We start from the raw sequence: 14771 nt of genomic DNA, 5'->3' as shown, positions 1-14771 counted from the left end.
TTCTCATCAGTTCACTGCAAATGCCTGGGACACATAATTCACAGTTTCTGTGATGATCCTTACTAGCACAATACATTTATGGAGGATCTATTCACTGACAGAGGCAATCAATCAATCAATCAGTCAATCAATCAACAAATCTATTCTGTGCCAGGCATGAGGATACAAAGACAAAATTAAACAACCCTCCTCCCAGGAAGCTCACATTTTACCATGGGAGATTTAGGTGATAGATATAAAGTAAGTGCTAAGGTAACCTTAGAGAAGGTATGATGAGCACGTTGGCAAGGGAAACAGGAAATGCCTTCTATAGAAGGTATTGTTTGAGCCGAATCCTGAAAGAAATAAGGGATTCCAGAAGGTAGAGGAGAGAAAAGAGAGAGCCTTCCAGAAATTGGGGATGGGCAATGCAAAGACATGGAGATGGCATGTGTCGTGTAGGCAAGAACAAGAACAGTTTTGAGCTACACTTTAAACTGCATGAAGGGGAGTAATGCAAAGTTTGTGAAGGCCTTAAAAATTCCCGAGGAATTTCTATTTTATCACAAAGATAAGAGGAGACACTGAAGTTTACTAAGAAGGGGAATGATGAGGTCAGACATGGGCTTCAGGGATATTACTTTAGCAGTTGTGTGAAGGGAGAAGAGATAATACTATCAATATAGAAGCAACAACATTTCCCAGCCAGTGGTGTGTTGGGGGTGGGGTTGGTGAAGAAGGTTAAAAAGTCAAGGATGGCTCCCAGATTGCAAACTGGGATGGCTGGAAGGATGATAGAGTCCTTGATAGAAAAAGAGGGCTGGGGGTATGGATGAGTTCTGTTTTAAAGTGTTGAGTGTGAGGTGTCTATTGGATATCCAGTTGGAAATATCCAATAAACATTTGTGGATGTTGGGCTAAAGCTCAATGAAAAGAGTAGAACTGGATATATGGATCTGGGAAATATTTTCATAGAAATGATAACTGAAGCCATCCAAAATGATGAGATGACCAATTGAGAGGACAGAGGATAAAAAAAAGACAGCTCAGGATGGAGACTACTAAAACTGCTAAGGAACACAAGGCCATGAACAGATCTCTCCAGTATTAGACTAGAATCTTCCCTCCAAAGGAACCCATTAACAACTACTCTTTGGATCTAGTCACCCAATTCCAAATACAAAAGTACTAATCCATACCTCTACATCTTCTCCATTAGGATAGTGTTCTATCCTAATCCAGATTTTAAAATGTTAATAAAAAATCCATCTATGACAACTTCCTGATTGATCAGTCTATTTCCTGGGTCAAAGAAGGAAATGGAGGTAGACAGGCAGGGTCCACTAATGATGAATTACAGATTTGCTACTTATTACTTGTGTGATCATTTCCCTTCCTCTGTTTCTTCCTCTGTAAACTGAGAAGGCTAGAGTATATTATCTCTACCATCCTTTTCTCATTGCAATTCTATGATCCTGATGGGTATGGTCGGAAACAGAATAGGGATTGAGTCACACTTCATTACACTAACCATAAAACTGCCCAGCCTTCACAGACAAAACCAACATCCCCTGTCCAATGAATCTCATCGATAGCATGCACACAAAATTCTTCTAAGGAAAAACTCAAGAATCAAAGAACTTGAAAACTTATTAACTATAGGAATTTTATAAAGTTAATTTTAAGGTAGTCAAATCTACCTAATAATCCCCTGATTTCTTAAGTGTGATCATAATACATCAGATAGATGAACTCTATTAAGTTGTAAGAATGGTTTAGGATTTTAAGAATTAACCCTTGTTTATATCCAGATTTAACGAATCACCCATCTATCCCCTTCTGTGAGGTTTCATACAAAATAAATACAATTTCTTTCTTTTGCTAAATTACAAAAAGACTCAAAGGAGATTACTAGGGTTTCTTTGTGGTAAGATTATCAAGGTGAGTGCTGAGATGGCCTGGAGATATTCTAAACCCTAGACTCATTTCACAAGTCAGTTTGTTTGGGTATTGCTTTTTTTTCCCTAGCCACAATATTACTCCTGTCAGTCACACATAAAATGTGATTTTTATTATCATTGTTCTATATACATCCCTTACACTTTCTCTCTATAAATCTTTGACATCCTGCTACTTACATTACCTTATTAGACAAATGTACTGTTCTAGGCAGTGGCCAAAGTCCTTTAACAGATATCTCATAAGAATGTATGTGCACAAGCCATATCTAGACAACACTAAAACTAAGTGGATACAACAGGAAAGGGTTAGGCACCTAGATGCTTCGAAGTAGCTCAATTGTTCTCTTTCCACTTGACTGCTTTGGTGGTGCAGAGACACAACTGTGCTATAACCTCACAGGCTTTATTGGCAAATTACATTGATCTACCATTTCAGGAGAAAAACCTGAAACAAACTAATTCATTAGTAAATGACCTCATCATTGATGTATTTGGATGGACTGTAATCAATAACTATAGAATGGGTTAACCCATTTAGGCAGACACATACCTAGAATTAATGTTTTATTGTTTTACTGAGCATGAAGGAGGGAGCCAGCACAAAAGGGCTCTTCTGCTCTGTGATTTGACTGCTTCTGCCTTGCCACTTACAGGCTGTCTACACAAAGCCAGAGCAAGAGGATGAAATGGGATGAATTCACTCCATGCAAACATCTGGATGATCAAGTGTTTTCTTTCTTATTATACATAGATATTGGCTCATTTGGTAGGACAGCCACCATCTACACAAAGGTTTCAACTAATGTATTCAATTCCTTTCCTGCCTAAAAAGGAATCAGTGTCCTATGTTCTAACCTTGAGTCTGGATGAAGTGAAGAAGTAGCTTACCTCCATCTAGGAAGTCACTGGCAATGACTGCTTTCCAACCTGCGAAGTGGTAGGTTAGGGATACCCCTTAGCCCTTTGGCCAAGATCCAATCGCTACTTGGAATTGGGCCAGGACCATTCTTTTGGGTTGCAGTGACACTTAGTAGCAACTCAGAGCTTGGGGAGGGGAAGGATTTGCATAGATGAAGTCTCCTACCAACTTTCCACTGTCTCTGGCACCTTGCCATCTTTCCCAATGAAGGGACTGGGCTCATTGTCATCTTTAGGCTAGCTATCATAATAAAAAAGTATATAGATGTGAATAGAGACAATTTGGATTTCAGAACTTGTTTCTTTTATCTTCATGTGCATTTAAATAATAGAGGTCAGTAGGAATTTTTTAAGTAGCATGTCCAAAGCTAACATGACAACAGACAGTCATCTCAAGTGCTTGCATTTCATTAAGCACTATTTTCTCTATATAAACTGTTCTGCTGGAAATAAAATACCTTTAGAGAAACAGAATCAACTGACCATTTTCTTTAAGCTTAGAGTTTCTGCTTATAACTCACTGAAATATGTATGAATTGGCTTCTGGTAAGAAGCCTCATTTAGTCACAAGTTCTGTTACCACCAATAATCATAAGTGGAGTAAATATAAGGAGAGCAGGCAAAGCTGATGAGTTATTTACTTGGGGCATTTGGTCATTGTGTGCACCAGTCACTGAAAAACAGGCAACTCTCTGGGCTTGTGTGTTCAACATGTAGGCTTTAAATTATTCTTACTGTAACCACCTCTTTCCTGGTCCTAACTCAGCTCAGGGCCTGGCCCCACCTCTTGCTCACAGCTGCTGAGGAAGGCCGGCCTCTCCTTCTTCACTTAGAGAAAACAGGAGGCAAAGGATTTTAAAGCTAGGACAGTCGTGGGGGAAAAGAAGTTTGTATCCAGTCGAATCAGAAGAATTCAAAGTCTCAAGCAGGGGAGAGCCCAAGGGCCCAAGCTTCCCTCAAATTCCAAGAAGGGGACTCACAAGGTTGACTCCACAAGGTCAATTTTCTTCCTCAGACCAAAATTCACGTAAACAAGAGTCAGGGCCTACACAATTTAGTTATCTTAGCTCCAATTCTGGAAAATCTTCCAAAGAGTTAAAATACTTTCTTTTGCACACAATAAATAGACCTAGCAGTTTAACAATGAGCCACAGTCAGTTTTCTTTTGAGAAACAATTCTCAATGAGAGGGCATGAGCCTTTGCTTTTTGAAGGTTGCCTCATGCCCTTAATAGTGGATTGGGTACGTTTAAGGACTAGGCTAGAAACCCCAAATCCCCATCTCTTCACCTTAAAGAGCAAATTGCTAAAAGCCTATTTGTGCCAATATAGAACCTTCAGTCTCTTGAGTTTTCCAGTAGACAGTGGCACAGATTGTACAACTTTATTTTGTATATGTTCATATTTGTTTTATCAAGGCATAAGGGTTTCTTTAAACAGAGAGGATAACACACTACAATATTGGCTGAACTTGGCTCCCTGTTATGAAATGCAGACTTAAAATTTAAACGTGTTTGGGTAACACAGTCTCATTTATTGAAAGCCACTAATGACCTATATTTAAAGGAGACCATCTAAAACAGTGTTTCCCAAACTAATTTGGCCACAAATCACTTTTTGGCTTGAAACATAATGACATAAATACTAGTCCATGAGGACTTGATCTGTTTGCAGTCCTAGGGAGGGGGTGCTAGTAGCCTAGAACATGCTATATAAATAGCCTTTAGGTTAAAGAGCTGGGTTTTTTCCTTGGGTTTGTTTTTTTTTTTGGGTGGGGCAATGGGGGTTAAGTGACTTGCCCAGGGTCAGACAGCTAGTAAGTGTCAAGTATCTGATCCTGGATTTGAACTCAGGTCCTCCTGAATCCAGGGCCAGTGCTTTATCCACTACGCCACCTAGCTACCCCCAAAGCTGGGTTTTTTTGCATTACAATGTTCTTTGCTACATGTAAAAAGCATCAATTTATTTATTTATTTGTTTGTTTGTTTTTATCAATTTATTTTTAACTGGGTTCTTATTATTAGTCCCTTTAGGCTAAAACAAAGCTGTATCTCCGTCCCATCCAGGGGTTACAAAAATGACAACAACAACAACAACAAAAGAGCAACTATTTTAAGTTAAACATGCAAGAATTTGTTTCTGTAATTAAAGTATACACTGAAAATTAATTTGTACATTGGCTAACTGTTTCTTCCTTCTGTGGACATTAGCCAGCTGATGGTTTTTAGCTATGCCACCTTGAGCTGTGTTGCATGGTTATACATCTGTGTGTATTCATGGATAGTCTATTATATGCATATCATAAGTCAAAACATTTGGTACTAAAAATAGCAGATCTAATTACAATGGAAAAATTCAGCATGCAGGTTTCTAAACAGTGAAATAGTTGCCTGGAGCATATTAAAAATCACATCATACAAGCCCTAAGCATTTTCTTATTAATCTAGTCTCTATGTTAATAAAGCAGAATGGCATACCCAATCTGGGGAATATAAAGGCCAATGTTATTCTATTAACCTTATATGTTATCCTATTCACTTTCCTGTCATTAATGAATAAATTAAAATTTCCTCTCTTATTATCTAATTGCTGGATAATTTCAAAATTACAATGTGAGAGTTTTCTTCAGCCAGTCTTCAAATGCCCCCATTCTGCTGGGGATTTCAATGTGTGCCAATGACAGAGAAACTACCTACATTCAAAGGCTTTACCCAAGTTATTCGGCAATGAGCTTTATTCTAAGCCATGTGATTTTTCTATAGCTTTGACAAGCTGATCTCTCTCACTGTGTGTACTACTGATGCCTTTAGAAGAGTTGTGGGGATGATGACAAAGTTGGTGGACATTTAGAGAAACTTTGGGGAGGAACAAGTTGGACAGCAAAGAGAGGGATTACTGCGGCTACAAACTAAGAATAATTATACCTGAAAAGCCGATTTGTTATCAGAGTGAATGCGTGCAGTTACAGTAGATTAACTTTCAAACTGGAGGTTGGGATGATGGGTAAATGGGCTTACATCTTGGTCTTTTTTCCTAGACTTTGGGGTTAAGCTGTTAGGAAGTTATTATCTTAGACACAGTAGAGGTCACTGGAATACAACATATTCAATTCGTTGAAATATATTCTATCTTCTATCAGCGTCTCTAATTTGGGGATGATCTAACCGGCCTGTACAAGTAGAAGGTTGTTTCTCCTGCTCTTTCATTTACTTGGACCCCTTTTTGGTGCCCTTCATCCTCCCAGTGCCCTCAGGCCAACTTGTGGACATCCAGAGCCTTCCACCACAGGAGCCCAACCAGCCCTGTCCTCCTCTGGCAGCCTCTTCCCTGCCCCCACTGCCCATGTATTGGGTTGATCTTTTCTCTTTCCTCCCTACTGCCTTCCTTTCATTTGCCAACTTTAAAAATGTGAAATTCCTTTTAATCTTCCCTGACCAAATGCTTTGAAAATTCAGTGTGCAAGGCACAGGTGGAAGAATCACCCAAGGCTATCACAATTTTGTTGCTGCTGCTCCTCAGGAACTCACTTGGCATGCAATTATCTGGTGTTAATCTAGGCCTGAAAAAGAGACTAGGATTAAATATTTCTATTGATCAAAACCCAGGATTAAAATCAAACTGGTTTCTGTGTGTGAAATAATCAGGCCAACACATGGAAGAGAAAGTTAGGAAATAAAGGAGGAGAATACACAAGACAAATATTTTATGACATTTCCCCTTCTAAAGTGTGACAAATGTTAATGACACCAATGGCAAAGCTGTCATGCTTCCAAAGTCATTATATCACCAGGAAGGTGACCATCTCTGAGGGGAAGAAGCTCTCCCTTAGTTAGAAGAAGATCTCCCATTAAAGCCTAGGTCATGGTGGCCAGAATGATGCATGCAGACTTAGCTTAATTAAAAGACCAGAACTGAGAGTACCTGTTGGGTCCTGAGAGTCATAGACATGGGGTTAGTGGTGACATAGGAAGGCTGAATTATTGCATTGTAACATCTCGCCCCTTTGTCTTGCATAAATCAAGCTTAATGAACTCATGCAGTGAAACGTTCAGCAGATGTTTACCTGGTGCTGCGACTAGGTCACTGAAGGCTCTTGGGCCTGGCCCCCATGTGTCTGAAAGGCCTTTGGAATAGGTCAGGCTATGGATAGCTTAAAACTTTAAAGATAGCCATTTTAATAAACCTGTCAATACAATTTCTTTGTAAAAAACATTTGTGACTGATTAGGCTGCTTCTATTGAAAGAGAAGCACCAGGTCTGTCTCTTTAGATCTTTTATTGAACTGCATCAATAACTGCTCCTCAGTTGGAAAGGAAAATTGATTCCAGGTTTAACCCCTCCTTTTCAGGGTTCCTTTAATCCCACATAACTAGAAAGAAAACACAACAAAACCCAAAAGAGCAAAAGGGTCAGAGATCTGCCCCAGACATCTCAAACTCAACATGTCCAAAACACTCTTCATAAATTCCCTGGTACTGTCAAGGCACAAATGGCCTCCCAGTCACTCAAGCTCCCAAACTTTGTGCCATCCTTACCTCCTTACTCTCTCTCACCTCTCAGATCTAATCTGTTGCCAAAGCCTATCATTTCTCTGTTCACATTTCACATAGGCCCCCTTCTCTACTTTCCTGCTGCTACTGCTGCCACCACCACCGCTGCCCTCCTACAGACCCTCATCATCTCACAGCTGGACTATTGCAATAGCCTTTTGGCCCATCACAGCTCCTTCTTCCAACACCTTGACTTTTCACTGCCTATCCCCTGTGCCTGGAATGTCCTTCTTCTTCATCTTTGCTTCCCATCTTCCTTCAAGCCTCAGCTCAGATTTTACCTTCTGAAAGAGGCCTTTCATGCTCTCCCCCACCTTCTATATATCTTGTATATAAATCATTAAAATTTTGTCTTCCCCATTTTTGCCTTTCTTTGTAACCTCAGTGCTTAACACAGTGCCTAACATAGTAAAAATGCTTGTTGACTTGACTCAATCATCATGATATTCCAGAAATGCCAGCAGATCAGTTATGATCATAAATCTGAATCAGAAAGGAATCTTAGTGATCATGTAATCCAACTCTGTTCTTTTACTGAAAAGGAAACTGAGGGCCAGGTAGGAGAAGGAACTGGCCTAAGGTCACATTGGTAAAAGTGGTAGAACTAAGTTATCTGGCACCACATCTAACACTCTTTCCATTTTATCATGTTACCTCAACTTTTACCACTGGACTACCCAGCCTAGCCCACGGCTCACATGTGCATTCAAAGCACGGTAGCCAACTTAGGTTGTCTTGAAAATGAGTATTAAAGAAGTGTGAGGAATAAGGGGTGACCAATGAATTGGAAATCTGAGATTGTTTAAACATGATGCCCATTAATTGGCTGAAAAGTGAAAAAAATCCCATCAAAATGTTCTTTAGGAATTAGGACTGATCCTTAGGAAGTAGAACTAAGAGGTATAAGAGACGCTTACTAAATAGCGTAGAGAGTTCATCTAGTCCTGCAACCTAATTTTAGAAAGAAGGAAACTAAAGGCCAGACAGAGCACTTGACTTGCCCAAAGTCATACACTTAGTATGTGGCCAAGCTGGGGCTTGAACCCAAGTATCTTGCCTCCAAATCCAGTGATCGTCTATATTACCACACTTATTCATCATCACATTGCCCCCAATTCATTCATTCATTCTCATTCATTCTCTCTCTCTCTCTCTCTCTCTCTCTCTCTCTCTCTCTCTCTCTCTCTCTCTCTCTCTCATATCCCACATTTTCAATCAGTTGCCAAGGTTTGTAGATTCTCCATCTCCAAGTTCTCCTGCATCCATTCCCTTTACTCACGTGACTGCCATCTAATCTCTCCCCTTCCCAGTCCATTTTCCAAACAGCTGAACAAATCAATATTGCTAAAGCACAGGTCTGATCATGTCACTCCCTAGTCGAGAATTTTCAATGCTGCCCAATTGACTCCAAGATGAAATACAGACTCTTCTCTTTGTCATTTAAAGACCTTCACACTGTGTCTTCATTTCACATTACCCTCTCTTCGCTATTTCTTATACTCCACATTCCATCTCTCTTGCACCTGTACTTTTGCCTTCCTCCTGCCCCCCTCCCCCATTCCCCAATCCTTTCCCTTCTGACCATTTCCTCTTGGAATCCCTAGTTTCCTTCAAGGCTTGGCTCATATGCTATCTCCTACAGAGGGTCTTTCCCAATTCCTCCATTTATTAGGGTTTCTTACCTACCCTGAAATGATTTTGTTTTTATTTTACATTTTATTTCCCTCAGCAACATGTAAGCACCTCAAGGGTGGGGACTGCTTTATTTTTATCTGTGTATCCCCAGAACATAGCACACAGTAGGTACTTGGGAAATGCAGGGAATGTCCTGGTTGGTATTCATCTTTCTATCACCAATGCCTCTTACACAGTGGGCACCAATCAATGTGTACTGAATGGAACTGAAATTAAAAGAGCACTTGGAAAAAAGTATTCTGGAGAAACATGATTAATATTTTCCTAGGATACTGGTATAGAGGCATTGGCTGGCCTGTCATTTTAGCCTCTGATTGCTGGTTCAAAATTAGAACACAGCCACTAGGAGGCTCAAGTCAATTCTTAGCTGATCCTTACCGCAAGCCCCAAATTGGCTTCTGTAACCTGGGACTAGAGAAACTAAAACGCTTTCTGCACATCCCTAGGCATCACAGAACGAAGGCTTCAAAGTGAAGGTGAAGATGTTCTGGTTTGGAAAGAGCAGAATAGCAGGTTGTATATGTCTGCCAGCCTTCTGGCTCACCCAGTGAGGGCATAGTTCTCTAGGAGCCTAATTCTTTCAATGAAGCACTAACTGTAGCTTAAATTATTAAAAAGCACCTTCAACTAGGAGCTCAGGAATGATGCTAAAAGATCTTTTTTTTTCAGAAAAATTTTGGTAAAAATGTTTTTTAAAAACTGGATGCAGAACAGAGAAGATGTCTCCAAACTTGTAAATGTTTTCAAAGTGGAATTTTCTTGACAAGTAATAATATGCATATGTGACTTTGTCGATATGAACTGTGAAAGGCACATTTTCTATTAGAGAGGTATTTTATTCTATTTTGTTTGCAACCCCAAGCTCCAAAGCTGAACATTTGGTATCTTTAATTTGTATATGATAATGTTCCCCATTCCAGCCTCATGATCAGTTTGGATATTCGAGGGGATTTGACTTAGCATTTAAACGTATCCTAATTGCTTTGTTGATGTTTATGCAGATGACCTGTATGCCTGTTGAGCACGTTTAATATTGTTTTTGATGGGGAGGGGGAAGTGGCAAAAATCTAAAAGGCAGGGGACCAAAATGCCAAATTGGAAGCTTTCACATTTAGATTTTGGATTTATCTTTCAAACATGGACTTGAAACACTCTCTTGGGACCCTTGGTGCATAAAGCTATAACATTAAAAAGTATTTAGAAAAGGGAACATGTTAACAGAGTTGATATTAACTTGCTGGAAGTATGGTACAATAGAAAGTGTACTGCATTTGGAGTGAGAAGCCCTACGTTCCCATCCTGGCTATGCTACTTGGCTATCTGTGTGACCTTGGTGAAGTCACTCAACTTTTCTGGTATTCAAGTTTCTGCATCTGTAAAGTGACATAGTTGGTCTAGAACAGGTGTCAAAAACAGGGTATTGGCTACCTTGCAATATCCGCAGTGCTCCCAAACCAGATTCCAATGTAGTTGGGGAAATATTTAACAAAATAAATAAAGATACAATATAGATGATGTGGTTAGTATGCAGCCCACAGGGATCCTTAACACAGTTTAGTAGCTCTGGTTTCTTTTTGAGTTGAACACCACTGGTCTAGATGACATCTACAATCCCCTTTAGCCCTAAATGGATGACACTATGATCATGGATTCATGTACTAGAGTCCTTGTAGCCCATCCCTATCTAATATAAAACTAATAGCTTTTGTTTAAGGCTCAACTTGCAGTTACACAAATAGAAATATCAGACTTCCCTCAGAAACATTCTAACCATAATATTTAGACTAGCTATTGTTAGTTAACTAACTATAATCAGTGACAAATTTTGTCCAGTCACAATTTCTGAACTGTTATCAATTGCATGGTCAGGTAGCTAGAGAAACTTGGGATACTGACCTATAGCTACAACTTGACTATAACTGATAGGTCAAAGATAAAGGGAATGTACCAGTGGATATTTATCAGTAGCAGCAGCAGCAGCAGCAGCAGCAGCAGAATAAGAGCTAGCACTTACATTTTATCTACCATGTGCCAGGCACTGTGTTAAGTAGTTTATAAACATTCTCTCATTTGATCCTCAGAACATCCTTGGGAGGTACATGCTATCATGATTTTCATTTTACAGTTGAAGAAATGGAAGCAAGCAGACATTAAGTGACTTGCCCAAGGTCACACAGTTAGGAAGTGTCTAAGGCAAGATTTGAACTTGGGTCTTCCTGAGTTTCAGTCCAGTGCTCTATCAACTGTGCTACCTATCTGCACTAGATGAGGGCAGCAGTCTTTCATTATCTCCTGTTAGCAATCTGTCATCTGCCTCCATTACTTCGAATAGGCTTCTCTTCAAGCTTGGAATGCCCTCCTCATCTTTACTTCTACTGGCTCCTAGACTACAGGAAGCCTTTCTTGATCCTCCCAGCTCTCAATGCTTGGTCCTGATCCAAATCATCTGTGTACATATCATATTGTAAGCTACTTGAAGGTAGGGACAGTTTTTAGCTTTATCTTCATATCTACTAGCACATAGTAGGTGCTTAATAAATATGTTATATTGTATTAGATTGTCAAATGAATGTTAAGAAACAGACACAAAGTTGATCAGGGTCAAATGTTACCGTCAACCAAGGATGGCCTTGCCATTAGATTTCAGTTGATAAATACGTCTGACTTAGAGAAGATAGAAAGAGGGCACATTAAGAGAAGGTGAAGCTGTGCTACTCTGGATTTTTCTAAGGATGAACTCACAGTGACCCTGACAAGTTCACAAAGGCTGAGGGAGGGAAGGAGAGAGATGTGATAGGAGAGGAAAGGAAAGTTTGGAGCCCATGTGACTTGGTTCATTCTATTAGCTTGTGGAACTAACTGTACACTGGTGTGGCTGTTATGTGAATGAGAATGGATTCAACGTTTTTACTGGCCAATTTTCCTTGTATCTTCTCCACAAACTGCAAGAAATTAAGAGTTTGGGATTTGCTTACAACCTCTAAATACCTATGTAAGATTTCAAATTGAAAGTCTATTTTCAAGATTGTGGTTGTGGGCAGGTCTTCAGCTCACAACGAAAAATCACCTTTCCTTTTGTATGCCTTGCTATGCATTAAGATGTGTTATTCAGAAAGCAATTCCTTGTGAAAATGATAATAAAGTACAAAAATTATCATAATAAAACAAAGGGTGACTGATTTTACTCCTCTTCAAATCATTTTGGCCTTTGCAGAAGACTCTCAAATACCAAAAGCTCCAGTCTTTGGGTGAAAATGTCGGTTCCTTCCCTTGTATTTCTTGGTCATAATGGTACATTTTTATTATGCAAAATGTAAGAAAGGACAATGTCGTCAACAAGTCTTCAGCAAGAGAAATTTCCACTAAAGTGGCATATAAGAAATGAGAAAGATATATGATATTGATTCTGAGTTGAGGTGTCAAGTGATTCACATGGGAAATGGGAATTCATGGGTATAAGGTACTCAACCAAGAAAAAAGGCATGCCTCTCACATACTAAAGAAGCATGTAATTATAGCTCAACTGATTTTAAAAAGTCCCTGTTAAATAATGATAAACCAACCCCTGCCTTTACCCTTTTCTCTTTCCTCTGTAAAATGTGGGGTTTGGAGAGTTCTAACATTCTATAGTTCCAAAATTCTATGATTTCTCTCCCCCCCTTTTTTGCAGGGCAATGAGGGTTAAGTGACTTGCCCAGGGTCACACAACTAGTAAGTGTCAAGTGTCTGAGGCTGGCTTTGAACTCAGATCTTCCTGAATCCAGGGCTGGTGCTTTATCCACTGCGCCACCTAAATGCCCCTCTTTTTTCCCTCTTGAACTATTCCAGTACTGCTTACTCCCCCCTCCACTTTTCCCATCCATTTTCTTCTTGCTACACATTATAAAGACAAGTCCAAATGAGAACAATTTAATTGATATGAAGCACTCTACCTGCTCGTTTTCATCTTCGTCACTGCTGATTTTCAGGTCGTCTTCAAGCATTCTGCAAGAATCAAACAAACCAACCTCAGAGTTATAGTTTTAAATTCCTCTTCTAAATCGATAATTAAGTCATGAAACACATCCTTGAATCAGTCAATCAACAATCAATAAAATTATTAACCTAATCAGCAGAACACAAAAACAAATGAACAGATTCAAGAGATATCAGCTGCTTGGTTCTTTGATCTCTTGTTTAAAATGTGTGCACACTGTGTGCACACATTTTTTCCCTTCAAAACCTGGATCTAAGAGGGATGGATCAAATGGATTTAGGATCTCATCAATGTGGGCATTCTTTCCAAAAATGCAGACTGTGTTCCATACATGCCTACCTACTCAATCTGTCCCACTTTCATCACCGTGTTGGGAGTCTACTTTACTTTCTCTTGACAATTTGAGAATATCAGTGGAGCCTACAGAATTGATTGTTCCATTAAGAATTTTCCTTTACAAAAATAATATTTTATCATCTCCAGAGTTAGTCTGTGCTTGTTGGGCACAGAACCTTTTTCATGCATTCTGGACCAATACAATATCAAAGAAATGTAATGGGCTCATGTGGCAGACTGGCCCGCAGCTTAAAAGTACCAGGTTCTGGTAGTCTAGGTGTAGTCATCCTAAATGAAAGACAAAGCACCATGAGCTAAACAGAACAACCTGTTCAAAGCCCTCTTGGAACTGTCATAAAGAGAAACCACTGAGGGAACTTTAATTGGTTTCTAAACAATGTGTCTTGTGGCTGCCTTTGTTGTTGGACTGGGCACAAAAGATCTGGTCCTAAAACTATTAGTCATTAACCCCTGGATATATGACGGATGTCTTCCTGTACAATGTGATTTAGAGATGTAATCCTATGATATAGATATTCCTTCAAAGGCAAGGAAGTCATCTTGGGGAAATATGAATATTTCTAGTTTTGGTGATGTGGGGACCAATTTTTAATTGGGGAGTGCTAGCTAAGCGGCTCGCCGCAATATTGGGGCAAGGAAGGAGACAGGCAGCCTCCCTCAAAACAGAACAAGATTTATTTTAACAAGAACGAACTTAAAAAAAACAACACAAACAGGATCAGTAGGATCAAGGGAAAGGAAATAAAATGGGGAAAGGGAAATTATAATACCTGAAAAAATACCAGCGCCCAGGAATCAGCTGAAAATACGCGGCAGAACACCTGTCGCTTTCCAGCTTCTACCTAGAATGCCCAATTCTTCTCCCCCAAACCTAGAAACATCCCACACAGCCCCAGCCAATGGGATGGCCGCTCTGACAGTCACATGACTGCCCTCACTAGGCTTCCAATCATTATAATTTTGCCAGGCCCATGTAGGCGTCGGCGAGTGGTGATGATGTGAGGTGCCAGAGCCCTGGCAATGGGTACAACCGGTGGGTGGAGCACCATGCGGTTTGCGGAGCCCCAGGCCAATGCACACTGAGGCATAAAAACCTCAAATAATTAATTCTTTACAGTGATAAGATGACACTTTCAAAATACGTTTACAGATGCCTTTGCTTCTATGAGAGAATCACTTCAGGAGTCATCCACTACTGGAAAACAATCCTTGGTGATCTTTTTCCATAGTCCTTGGTCATGGCAAAAGGACAGACATACCACTGCGAAATGAATGCCATACTGGCCTCAAAGAAATGACCATATTATTATTGGCATGGTAATCAAGATGCCGAAAG

At 39.8% G+C, this 14771-nt stretch overlaps 1 protein-coding gene across 3 annotated transcripts in view; it reads right to left on the bottom strand.

Annotated features, from left to right (window-relative positions):
* The window catches only part of AFF2 (AF4/FMR2 family member 2), a 538237-nt gene that overhangs the window by 82331 nt on the left and 441135 nt on the right, over window positions 1–14771 (bottom strand). For all 3 annotated transcript variants that reach the window (XR_006353941.1, XM_043974303.1, XM_043974304.1), the window contains one exon: window positions 13035–13086. Coding sequence is in view for 2 of the 3 variants with exons in the window: in XM_043974303.1 (XP_043830238.1) it covers window positions 13035–13086 (52 nt within the window). In the remaining variant the exon portion in view is untranslated. The remainder of the gene's footprint in view (window positions 1–13034; window positions 13087–14771) is intronic.

This window comes from Dromiciops gliroides, chromosome X (assembly GCF_019393635.1).
Source record: "Dromiciops gliroides isolate mDroGli1 chromosome X, mDroGli1.pri, whole genome shotgun sequence".
Taxonomy (NCBI): domain Eukaryota; kingdom Metazoa; phylum Chordata; class Mammalia; order Microbiotheria; family Microbiotheriidae; genus Dromiciops; species Dromiciops gliroides.
The sequence above is the reverse complement of the archived record's forward strand: the minus strand, read 5'-3'. Positions and strand labels throughout refer to the sequence as shown.